Source organism: Sus scrofa, chromosome 6 (assembly GCF_054392235.1).
Source record: "Sus scrofa isolate SSC_HxYL_T2T_F1_AM1 chromosome 6, Sscrofa_HxYL_maternal_Yorkshire_Landrace_v2.0, whole genome shotgun sequence".
NCBI lineage: Eukaryota > Metazoa > Chordata > Mammalia > Artiodactyla > Suidae > Sus > Sus scrofa.
Genome location: NC_139388.1, coordinates 63,995,758 through 64,007,547, shown reverse-complemented (window position 1 = coordinate 64,007,547; position 11,790 = coordinate 63,995,758). Strand labels below are relative to the sequence as shown.

Below are 11,790 nucleotides of genomic sequence, written 5' to 3'. Positions count from 1 at the left end.
ACCTCCAGCCCGCAACCTGTCCAGCCAAGCCAATCTCGTTGAAATTCTCTGGAACATCTGGGTTGACTGAGATGCACTAAACCCCTGACCTGGAATTTTTTGCCCACTTTACCTGGCACACTCCTGTGGCTTTTTGTCATCCTTCAGGCATCATTTTCATCCAGGAAGCTTGCTTAGCCCCCCAGTCTGCTAAGGTGGCTCCTCCGTGCTCTCTGCCCCCAGTGAGACGTCCACGTCCTTTATGCCGTGGCATGGGCCTACCTAGAGCTGAACCGTAAGCATGCACCTGCACAAGGCTGGAACACAGCGACGGTCCAACAGTTCTTTCCATCTCACTCCAGGGCAAGGAACACATCCACTTCCTGTTTCCCCAGTGTCTGCGGAAAGACCCGGCAGGCAGAGGCCCTGGGGAAAATGCTGGGTAGGTGCACAAATGCCAAAAGCATCCGAAGGGGAAGGCGTCCAGGCACGCCGCCTGGTCCCGAGAGCCGCGACTTACCTGGCTCGTGCATCTCCCATTTGCTCCACCAGAAAGCTAGAGCTGGGATATGGTAAACCTTCAGTGAGTACCGGCTGAATGAGGAAGAGCAGAGAGAGGGAGCGTGAGGCAAAAGGCGGTGGGAAGTGGGAAGCCCAGGAAACAGACTACGTTTGTCTGCAGCTTCATCCCCTCGCCCCAGGATGCAAGAAAGGACTTCAGCAGACCCGTTGATAAGATTTATTATTCTCCGCTCTGTACAAGCCGCGTCTGCCACCCCGCCCCCCACCCCCACAAACCAAGAGCACCCAGTCCCCCCATGTGCCCTCCCAAACCACTCATACTCCACTGTCCAGCCGGGTTTCAAGGGAAGAGGGGAGGGGCAGCTCAGACTCATCGCCACCAAGCTCCCTGCGGGACAGAATGCGGCTGGGGCGGGGGGCTGATGAGGGTTACAAATCGGGGGTGGACGGAGGATCAAGGTCAGCGTCCGAGGAGAGGAGGAGGAGAGGGCCAGAGACGTCCAGGTGGGAGTGATTCAGTCTTGAGTTTGCATGGGCCTTGAAGGAGGCTAGTCTGTCTGAAGTTTCAAAGGATAGATGGGGCAACGGAGAGGAGGCGGAAGAGTCTGATCAGCGTCCTGGAGGGGGCGGGTCCAGAAGGGGCCATCTGATTGGAGTAGCGGACGGGGAGAACCCCCCACCCCACCCCCACGGTCAGGTATCCTTCCCGGTCAGGGTGCCCGCCCCGGCTCCAGGCCCGCCGAGGCCCTCGGCCTTGTGGGCCAGGCGGTGTTTCTTGAGGCCGTAGGTGTTGGCGAAGCCCTCGCCGCAGGAGGAGCAGCGGAAAGGCCGGCCGCCCTGGTGGGCCGCCAGGTGCTTACGGAAGTAACCGGGATCCTTGAAGGCCTTGAGGCAGGCGGGACATCGGAGTTCGGGCCGCGGCGGCTCGTGCGCGCGCTGGTGACGCAGCACGGAGCTCAGGTAGAAGAAGCCCTTGCCACAGTGCTCGCAGCGGTAGGCGCGCTCGCCCAGGTGCAGCCGCTGGTGCTCCAGCAAGTTGGAGCGGTAGCGGAAGGTCTTGCCGCAGGCGCCGCAGCGCTGGGGCCGGGCCACGGCGTGCAGCCGCCGATGCTCCGCCAGGCTAGACGACTGCGCAAAGCGCTTGGCGCACACGCCGCACTTGAAGGCCCGCTCGCCCGTGTGCACCACGCGGTGCTGCCGCAGGTACCAGGAGCGGAGGAAGCCTCGGCCACACACGCCGCACCGGTAGGGCCGCTGCTCCGTGTGGCAGCGCTGGTGGCGCATCAGCAGGGCCGCCTCCCAGAAGCGCTTGCCGCACACCGGGCAGCGGAAGCCCCGCTTCTGCCGGTGGCTGCGGCGATGCAGGAGCAGGTCGTAGGCGCCCGCGAAGCTTTGGCCACAGAGGCCGCAGCCCAGGGTCCGCCGCACTAGGTGCACGTACTTGTGAGTCACCAGGCCCAGGAAGTGCTTGAAGCTCTGGCCACAGGTGGCACAGCTAAAACGCTCAGCGCCTGCACTGGCACCCCCGCCGCCCCCGGCCACCGCTGCCCCGCTCGAGTCATCGCCCCCAGACACCCCTGCCAGCGCCGCCACGGCTGCCCCCACCTCTCCGGCCAGCCCGTTGTCCAGCACGCTGGCCGCATCGTTGCTGCCGGAGCCATCCGAGGGCTGAGGGCCGCCGGGCGCGGGCGGGAGCAGGCGCTCAGGAGCGGCCTGGTGGACCAGCTTGTGCCACATGAGGTTCTCGATGAAGCCGAAGGTCTTGCCGCAGGCGTCGCAGCCATAGGGCTTCTCGGCCATGTGCGCCTCCTTGTGGCTCATGACATGGAAGAGATCCGGGAAGTGTTCGCCGCAGTCCGAGCAGGCATAGCTCAGTCCGTCGGCGGCCCCCACGGACGTGGCCGAGGTGCCCGGGCCGCAGGCCCCCGCCGCACCCTGGGTGGCAGGGAGGCCGGCGGCCCCGGCCAGGGCGCAGGGCAGCTGGAGCCGGTGCACCTGGCGGTGGCGGGTGAGGCTCTGCGGGTAGCCAAAGACCTTGCCGCAGAGCTCACACTTGTAGGGCCGCTCGCGGGTGTGCACCACGTGGTGCTTGCTCAGGTGGAAGGACTCGCGGAAGCGCTTGCCACACACCGGACACTGGTGCGGCTTCTCGCCCGTGTGGATGCGCTCGTGGCGCTTCAGGGTCTCGCGGCGCCCGAAGCCGCGCCCGCAGATGCCGCAGCAGAACGTCTTTCCCGGGACGCTGGCGCCGGAGCCTCCGGCCGCGCTGGCCCCGGCGCCGCCGCCGAGCAGCAGCGGGTGGGCCCCCAGGAGCGGGACCGGCACGGCACCGTAGACCACAGCGGCCGCGGCCGCCGCTGCCTTCTCGCTGTCTGTGGCAGGGGGGTCGGGGGGCAAGAGGTAGGGTCCCGGGGGGAACGTGGGCGGGGGCTGCGGGACTGAGGCCGCGGCGTCCTTGGGCGCGTCGGGGGCGGTGGGCGCGGCGTGGGCCGCCTTGTGCCGGAGCAGGCTCTGGGGCGCCGAGTAGGACTTGCCGCACAGGTCGCAGGGGTACACGGGCCGAGGCCCCGCCGCGCCCGCGCCCGCGTGGGCCGCCTGGTGCTTGAGCAGGTAGGCGGCGTCGCGGAAGGCCTTCCCGCAGATGCCGCAGGGCAGGCGCAGCAGGTCCGCCGAGTGCGTCTTCACGTGCCTCTTGAGGCTCTCCCGGCGGTTGAAGCTCTTGCTGCACACAGAGCAGGAGAAGGGCTTCTCGCCTGTGTGGATGATCTGGTGCTGGTGGAGGTGGCTGGGTTTCTTGAAGACCTTCCAGCACAACGTACAGGCAAATGGGCCGTCGCCGCCCCCCGCCGCCGCCGCCGCCGCCGCCGGCGGAGGGGGGACCCCCACCCCCGCGGGGGCGGCGGAGGCGGCACTGCCGTCGGCGGCGGGGGCGGCGGGGGGGCCCGAGGACGCCGAGGTGGGGGCGACGGTCGGGGCTCCGGCAGCGGGCGCGGGCAGGCCCAGAGGCGGCAGCGGTGCTCCGGGCTGCGGCGGGCCCCCGGCGGCAGGGGGCACGTCCTTGTGGCAGCGGCGGTGGCGGATGAGGCTGGAGACGTGGTTGTAGGTGCGGCCGCAGACGCCGCACTCGTACGGCCGCTCGCCCGAGTGCACCAGCATGTGCTGCACCAGGTGCGAGGACTGCTTGAAGGACTTCTGGCACACGCCGCAGGGGAAGCGCCGCTCCATCAGGTACTTCAGCCTCCGGAAGTAGCCCTTGTCGTCCTTGCTGGGGTCGCAGGCCGCCCCCGCGGCGGGTCCCGGCGGCGTCTGCGAGGGGGCGGGGAGCGGCCCGGGGGTCCCCGCGGGAGTAGCCAGCCCCGGCGTCACCCCCGGCCCGGAGGCGGGCCCTCCGCGCTTCAGGTTCCCGAACAGGTGCTGGTGTCCCGAGAGGTCGACGATGCCCCACTGGGGGGCCGGGAAGGCGGCATCAAAGAGCGGTGGAGGGGGCGCCCCAAAGGCGGGCGGCAGGGGCGGGTCGGGCTTCTTGGCTTGGGAGGAGGAGGAGGACGAGGAGGACGAGGACGACGACGAGGACGACGACGATGAGGACGGTGCCTCGGCCTTAGGTTTGAAGGTGGACTGCGGCGGGTAGTCATACTGCGGGGGCGGCGGCTGCGGCGGTGGCTGCGGCGGGGGCCCGGGGGCGCAGGGCAGCGCCGCCACCGCCTTGGCGTGCTCCCCGTAGAGCTCCATGGGCTCGAAGCGCTGGTGGTTGAGGAACTCCAGGAAGTCGAAGGGGTAGCTCTGAAAGTGCACCCCGTCCTCGCCCCCTAGGCCGCTGGTCCCGCCGCCCCCGGCGCCGCTGCCCGCTGGGTTGGCCTCCATCGTGGGCGGGTGGCAGACGCGGGACCCTGCGGAGAAGAGGAGGGGGCTGAGGCCGCAGGGCCGCGCGCGCGATTGGGGCCTCGGCAGCTGTGCGCGCTGCAGCGGGCGCCCTCACCGTCCATCCGGCCTCGCGCACCGTCCCTCTGCCCTTCCGCCTGGCTCCGCGGGCCCCAGGGACCTCTCTCTCTCTCTCCCCCTTTTGGCCCATCGCCCCCTTCCTGTCCTCTCTGCTCCTTGTCTCCCTCCTCTCTGACTCCTTGCATCTCTCCCCTTTTTCCTCACACGTCTCGAACCATCCTGCAGACCCTCCATCCCCCAGACTTCCCACAGGCCCTGGACGTTCGCTCCTCAAGAGTCTAACTCTCCCAGCAGCCCTGGCCTCTGCTCTGTCCCCTGTGCAAACTCGCAGGCCCCCAGGCCCTCTGCTCTGTCCCGTCAGGCTTTGCCTTTGCCAAATGACAGTAATCGCTTCTATCAGAGTGGTTCAGAGGGTGGCCAGATTTAATCCTAAGCCCCGCCAGTCCCTAGCTGTGTGCCCACGGACGAGTTCCTGAACCTCTCTGTGCCTGGACTTCCTCCTCTACAAATAGAGGTGACAAAGCACATCGCCACCTCACAGGCGGCTGTGAGGCTCTGACAAGCTCACAGGTGTAAGGCTGCTCAGGCGGGTGCTTCTGCGACGAGGTAAGCACCCCAGAAGCGGAAGGGATTATAGTTATCGCTCTAGTACCAGGAGTGCAAAGACAAACTGAGAGAGCCCGAATGTCGTCAGCGGGGGGGCAGGGGTGTGTTCTTTTACTACAGAGGAGGAAGGAGAGTCTGCCTGTCTGGGAGAAACAAGTCACGGCAGGGAGCTGGCACCAAGAGAAGGCAGCCCCACACAGCGGGAAACACGCGGGCCCTGGGCCTGGGCTGACTCGAGTTCAGGTCCCATCTCCTTCCTGATGCCCACTTTCTCCTCTTCCACAAGGGGGCGGGAATCCCTGGAAAGAAGGGAGACGTCCCAGGGGCTGGAAGGATGCGAGGAGACACAGTCGTGGGCAGAGCCCACTCAGCCCCGGGAGCTAGTTGTACCTTCAGTGACTCTCGCACACCTGGGCGGAGCCTGGTGGCAGATGCTGTGGGAGCGCAGAGTCCTGACCTGCCCCTGGAGGGGGGGTCCTGCCCCTCCACCCTGGCAATCATTCTCTGGGCAGCTCCTTTAGAGGATTCTTCATTCCAGACTGCAGCTGTCCACGTCTGTCCACGGCTTCCCCCCCACCGCCCCCCACAACATCGGCCCCTGCAACTGATCTCTGAGCCTCAGACCCACCCACAGGCCTCAGGAACTTCCCCCCACCAGGTGGCTGGAGGGTCCGTGGGAGAAGGGCCTACACGGCCTGGCAGCTTCCTAGCCATCGTCCCCTCCACTGGGGGCCTGCCTGGCTCTGCACCCAGCCCGCTACAGGGCCCAGCGGGGCCCACCAAGGCCAGGGCCCGCAGCCCCCGTATGTCTGGCTGGCTCTCTCCCCAGACAGGTGAAAGGTGAGTGTTCCCTCCACCCCACCCAGAGGTCAGTATTTTTAGCCTCTAGCTCTGGGTGTCCCTGGACGGGACTCAATATCCTTTGCCCTTCACACCCCCTGGTTAATCTGATCTCTGGAAGGAGCAAAGGCGTGGCTGGAAGCCTGAGGGCAGAACCTGAGTCGGCAGGCAGCGCAGGAGTGGGCTGCGTGGACCCGGAGAAAGCGCGTGGAAGAAGGCTGCGGGGAGGCAGGGTGCAGTCGGGCTGCTACAGAAGGAGGGGGGAAGGGGTCCTGGGCCTGAAGCCCTGCCCGGCTCACCCCCCTTATGGCACGCGGTACCAGCTAGCGCTGACTGGGCCAGCACCCTCCCAGGCAGGCTCACATATGGACACACCGAATCCCCACAGCTCTCTGAGACTATGATGCAGGGACTGCTGTTACCCCTGCTGACGAGATGGAGGCACAAAGAGGCCAAGTAACTTGGCCTAGGTCACAGAGCAAGTCTGCGGTTGGACCGCCCCACCCCAGGGTTGTTCGCTGGGGAGGAGGAAGAGGAGGGTGGAACTGTGGGAGCAGGAGCCTTATTTGGGGTTCTCTCTGGGTTACGAGGGGCATTTATACCATGGGCCGGGTGGGAGAGGAGGTGGTTACCATCCCGAACGGATGGAGCAATGGAGCAGGGATGTGGTCAGACTCTCGCCTCTTGCCTGGAACACTCTTCCCCAGAGCTCCCTCTCGGGCCTCCTTCAGGTCTCGGCTCAGATGTCATCTCCAAGAGAGGGGACGGCCCTGGCCCCACCACTCCCCAGCCCCTCATCCTGCTTCCTTTTTTTCATCTGTCATTGCCACCAACTTACTGTGTCTATTTCCTTTGCTCTGTGTGTGTGTGTGTGTGTGTGTGTGTGTGTGTGTGTGTGTGTGTTTAATCTCGTTAGGGCCGCATCCGAGGCACATGGAGGTTCCCAGGCTAGGGGTTGAATCGGAGCTGCAGCTGCCAGCCTACACCACAGCCACAGCAATGCAGGATTCTAGCCACATCTATGACCTACACCACAGCTCACGGCAGCACCGGATCCTTCACCCAATGAGCGAGGCCAGGGATTGAACCCATGTCCACAAGGATATTACCGCTGAGCCAACATGGGAACTCCATGCTATGTGTTTACTGTCTGGCCTCTTCACCTAAGAGAGTGAGGACTTGTCCTGCCTTGTTCACCACTAGGCCCCACAGCACCTAGCACAGCACCTGACAGTGTGGGTACCAAGTAAATATTTGCTGAAATGTGGGAATTAAACAGCACCCTCCTAAATCACCAGTGGGTCCACAATGAAATCAAAAGGGAAATGAGATGAAAAACAATGGAAAAGCAGGAAGTTGCCTTGTGACACAGTGGGTTTCGGATTGAGCTCTGGTGCAGGTTGCAACTGACGCAGGGGTTCGAGCCCTGGCTGGGGAACTTTCACATGCTACGAGAGTGGCAAAAAAATAAAATAAAGAGGACTCTAACATCAAATTAAAAAAAAAAAATTTTTTTTTAATGGAAAAGCAACATAGCCCCAAACTTAGCAGATGCAGCTAAAGCTGGGCAGAGGTCAATTTATAGCTGTAAATGTCTATTGATGAATATCTGTTAAACGAGTGAATGCTGACCAGAACTCCCTGAGGGAGGGAGGAAGGGAGACATTAGGCATAGACAGCTGACGTCGGCAGGGTGTCCCCAGCAGAATGAATTCCGGTGGCAGGGAGGTAATGAAGGGGGCCCCGAGGGCAGGCTGGCAGATAGATGCTGGTGGACTGGTGCAGAGAGAGGCCCAGAAAGCCGTACTGGGGAACACAGCTGGTCCGGCTCGTGACTGCTTCCACTGGGAAGTGACACCTTTCCTCTCTCGGGACTCCCGCCTTAAACTGTTATCTTTCTAAGGGCAGGTGTGTCATGGACGTCAGGCAGAGACTGGCACGATGGATGGGGGAGCGCCCCCTCCCAAGGGGCAGGAGTCCCAGAGCAACCACAGTCACAGCCACGGCAACTCATGTTTATTGTTTGACCAGTTTCACAAGTACCAGCACCTGATGCCTCGCAACAGTCCTGCACCGTGTGCCGTCCCGTTTTATAAGGTGGGGAACGAGGAGAAGGGGGAGGGGTCCCTTCCCCAAGGTCACGGAGCCAGGGAGAGAGAAAGCGGGTCTCTCTGATGCCAGGACCTGGGGCCATTCTGCAGCAACAAAGCTGCCTTGGGAGGATAGCCTAGGCAGGTGTAGCAATCACAGTAACACACAGGAGCATGTAACACTGGCTGCGGGCTTTCTACATGCAAGGTCCCCTTCTCAATTCTCTATGCGTGCTGATTCAATCCATCTTCCCAGTAACCCTAGCAGCTGGTTAGGATCATCCACTGCACTTTACAGAGGGAGAGGCCGAGGGTCAGAAAGGTCCACACATTTCCTAAAGTCAGACCCCTAACAAGCAGCAGGGCCAGGAGCTGAAGGCGAGCAGAGAGAAGGGCTGTGATCCTTACAACATGCTGTCTTTCAGTAGTTCTCTCTCCAAAATAAAGCCCTCACACCTCCTCATACTGGAAATACCCTCTGCTCCCCCACTTCCCTGCCACCCAAGCCCAGCACTAGCCACTGGCATTACCTGAATACTAACGAGTTCGGCACATGGTGCTAAATGGGGCTTGTCTCCGTCAAACTCCCCAACAGACTCATGAGATAAGCATTGCTGTTCTCCTCAACCAGTACACAGGGGGCTAAGGCCAAGCCGTGTCACTGGCACTCCTCTGCTCAAAAGCTGCAGTGACACCACCTCAGGAAGTCAAAGATGACCTGCACACACCGCAGCAGCCTCCTGGCTGCCACACCAATGTGCCAACGCCATGCTTGCCCCTGGGCCTTTGCACCTGCTGCTGCTTCTGCCTGGAGAGCTCTCATTCCCAGGGACGCAGCTCCCTCGCGCCCCCATCTCCTTCCCATCTTTGCTCCAATACAGTCTGCTCAGGGAGACGCTCCGTAAGCACGGTACCCTGTCCCCCAGACCAACCTTCCCGTTCACCCCCGCCTCCTTCACTTCTCTCCTTTCCCGTCAGCAATATCCCATAAACCCTATGTTCTGTCTTCTTGTTGCTGGCCTCCCCCAGGAAGAGGCCAGCTTCAAGGACACAAGGATTTTTCTGTCTTGGTCATTGCTCTAGGCCCACGGCCTAGATAAGAACAGGGCCTGTCCTGACAAATATGTGTGAAATAAGTAAATACATGAAGCTAGGAAAAGAGGGCGTGGCCTGCTCAGAGACAGGAACACTAGTGGACGCCAGGGCTCATCCTCTGAACCCTTTCACTCTTGGGGGAGGAAGCCATTAAGCTAGCCCCCTGGTGGGCCACCACTGTCCAAGAGGAGACGAGTTTACCCATGGGTGTAACCTGTGGACAAGTGGCTCTCGGGGGTGACAAGAGGACCACAGGAATCTCTTGAAAGAGGCCTTCCTACCACCCCCTCTAACTCTACGCCCTTATCCCACTGTATTTCCTTCACACATGCCTATGTATTCTGCCTTTTTCTTTTATTTTCTGCCCTATGAACGAGCGTCTACACTCCACAAGGACAGTTTTGTCTGCTTGTTCTCTGCGGCATCCCAGTAGGTGCTCATTAAACAGCTGAACAAAGGCGTGAATGCACAAGTGAACATTCTGGGCACGTAGAGCTGACAAAGGCCAGCTGACTGACCACGATGCCCTCACCTCTGAGGCCCAGAAGATCGCACCTCATCTCCCTCATTCTTCCCTTCCATTCGTTCGCTCCAACCTCACTGGCCTCCCCTGCTGTCTCGCCACTCACCGCGAGGATGGTCACCTCAGGGCCTTTGCACCTGCTCTTCCTCTGCCTGGAACAGTTCACCCAGCTCTTTCCACGGCTAAGTGACCTCTGCTAATTCAGGTTTCACCACAGAAGTATCTCATAAGGCTCTCAGAAAACCCAGAAAACAGCACCGATCTTGTTTGTTCACTTGCTTTTCATCTGTTTCCTCAACTAGACTGCAAAGACCCACAGAACAAAGACTGCGTGTCTCTCTCCTTCTCTGCTCTATGCCCTGGACCTAGGACTGTGAATATTCGGTCAGCCAAGAGCAAATGAATGAATGTCTGGGGAAAAAGAGGTCATGGCCTAGTGAGGCTGGGAGGCTTCCTCAGGGGGTCCAGGAGGAGGGAGCGAGAAGTGGCAGGTCAGGAGAGAGCTGTTAGTGCCAGGGGGAGAGGAGCATCCTGGGAGGGAAAGCCTCACATCCAGTTCTGCTCTGTGGGAGGACAGCAGACAGGAGCTGACCCAGAGGGTGGGGTAGGAGCCAGACAGAAGTGTTTCATGGAAGCCGGGGCTAAACTGGAAGCTATTTCTACCTGAAGGGGGAGAGGATGTAGGGGTGAGAGCATGACTCTAGAGGGACCTGTTGGGGGGGTGTCAGTGAACTGAAAGGAGTATATTCTTAAGAGGAATTATTGGGGGGCGGGAAGGATGGAGAAGGCAAAAAGGCATTCTTGGCCGCTGACCAAAATGCAAAGAATTTTAATACCAATGAAGGGGGTGTTGGATCTTTGGGGGCTGCTGTGTGTGCACAGAGATACTGGGGGACAGATCTGCTGTGAAGCACGGATGCAACACTCTTTCGAGGCAACCGATACGGGATATTAAAGGGGGGTTCGTGGGTAGCTGCCCTGCGTGGGGACTGGCAATGCTGGTGGCATGTGGGGGGCTGTCCTGGAGGAAGCAATGACAGGGGGCTATGTAGAAGGGACCCATGAAAAAGCATAGCGGGGCGCCCTGGCAGCAGTCCTACATGGGGGCATTAATGGGAAGCTATCTGGAGCAGTCTTATGGGGGAGCGGTGATGGGGGGGGCCAGCGAGGGCTCGGCGGGAGAAGCACTGATGGGGACGTTCTGGGGACCAGGGCGGGCCAAGACCGGGCCCCCCGCCCACGTTGCCCCCAGGCCCCCGGGCCACGCGCCCCGTCACTCACCGGCGCCGGGGTCTCCGCCGGGAGGAGGCCGAGGAGGCGGAGGAGGCGCCGCCGCTCCGGGGAGACCCGAGGGCCCGACCGGAAGTGCCGCCCCCTCCCCCTCCCCGGCAGCCCCGAGCCGCCCGCCTGCCCGCCCGCCCGGAAGCGGAAATCGCGCCCGTCTCCGAGGCGCCGGCGTGGAGGTGCGGAAAGAGGAGGCGGCGGCGGCGGCGACCGTGAAGGGGAAGTGCGCCTGCGCGCTGGCTCGGAACGCGGGCGGGGAAAGCCTCAGCCGCTTCCGGTGGGCGAGCTGAGCACAGTGCGCCTGCGCCATGTGCGCCCGCCTCTTCTTAGGGCACCGCCCACATGCTCCGGACATCCGGTTAAGCCCCGCCCCGTCCTGCGAATCACGCCTACTTCAGAGCTTAGTTATCATAAGCCTCGCCCATCGCCTCAGATTCTGTGCTCCTCGACTCAGCCCCTTTAAGTTTTCCCCTTCCCCTCCTCCAATCCGTTACGCTCTAGAATTCCGCCTCTCCCTCCTAAGCCCCGCCTCTCAGGGCTTAGCCACGCCCCTCTTCTTAAGCCCCGCCCCCTCCGCTGTAGCATTTATGCTCCCGCTCTCAATGTTCATGCTAGGATAATTCTGCCTGGCGCTTCCAAAGCGGTGCCTGAGGTCAGTGGGTCTTAAAGTATGGTCGGCATCACCAGGAAATGTTAGAAATTAATGTAAATGCTCAGGCTCCTGCCCCAGACTTACACAATCAGAGACCCTGGGGCGTAGGGCCTAGGGACCTGTTTTAAAATACCCTTCAGGTGGAGTTCCCCTTGGTGGCTCAGTGGAAACGAAATCTTATTAGTATCCATGAGGACTCAAGTTCCATCCCAGGCCTCGCTCAGTGGGTTAAGGATCTGGAGTTGCCCTGAGCTGTG

The 11,790-nt window shown here is 61.8% G+C and overlaps 1 protein-coding gene across 1 annotated transcript; it reads right to left on the bottom strand.

Moving 5' to 3' along the window:
- Positions 1-704: 704 nt before the first annotated feature.
- On the bottom strand, positions 705-10,975 carry ZNF865 (zinc finger protein 865). Its single transcript, XM_005674490.4, has 2 exons — positions 10,879-10,975; positions 705-4,391 (listed from the first exon to the last, which is right to left on the bottom strand). The coding sequence occupies exon 2, from the start codon at positions 4,363-4,365 to the stop codon at positions 1,195-1,197; it is 3,171 nt and encodes a 1,056-aa protein (XP_005674547.3). The 5' UTR covers positions 4,366-4,391; positions 10,879-10,975; the 3' UTR covers positions 705-1,194.
- Positions 10,976-11,790: the final 815 nt, after the last annotated feature.

What these genes read in the sequence shown, in the direction of transcription:
- ZNF865 (XM_005674490.4), bottom strand. Translation starts at nt 4,365, where the DNA reads ATGGAGGCCAACCCAGCGGGCAGCGGCGCCGGGGGCGGCGGGACCAGC.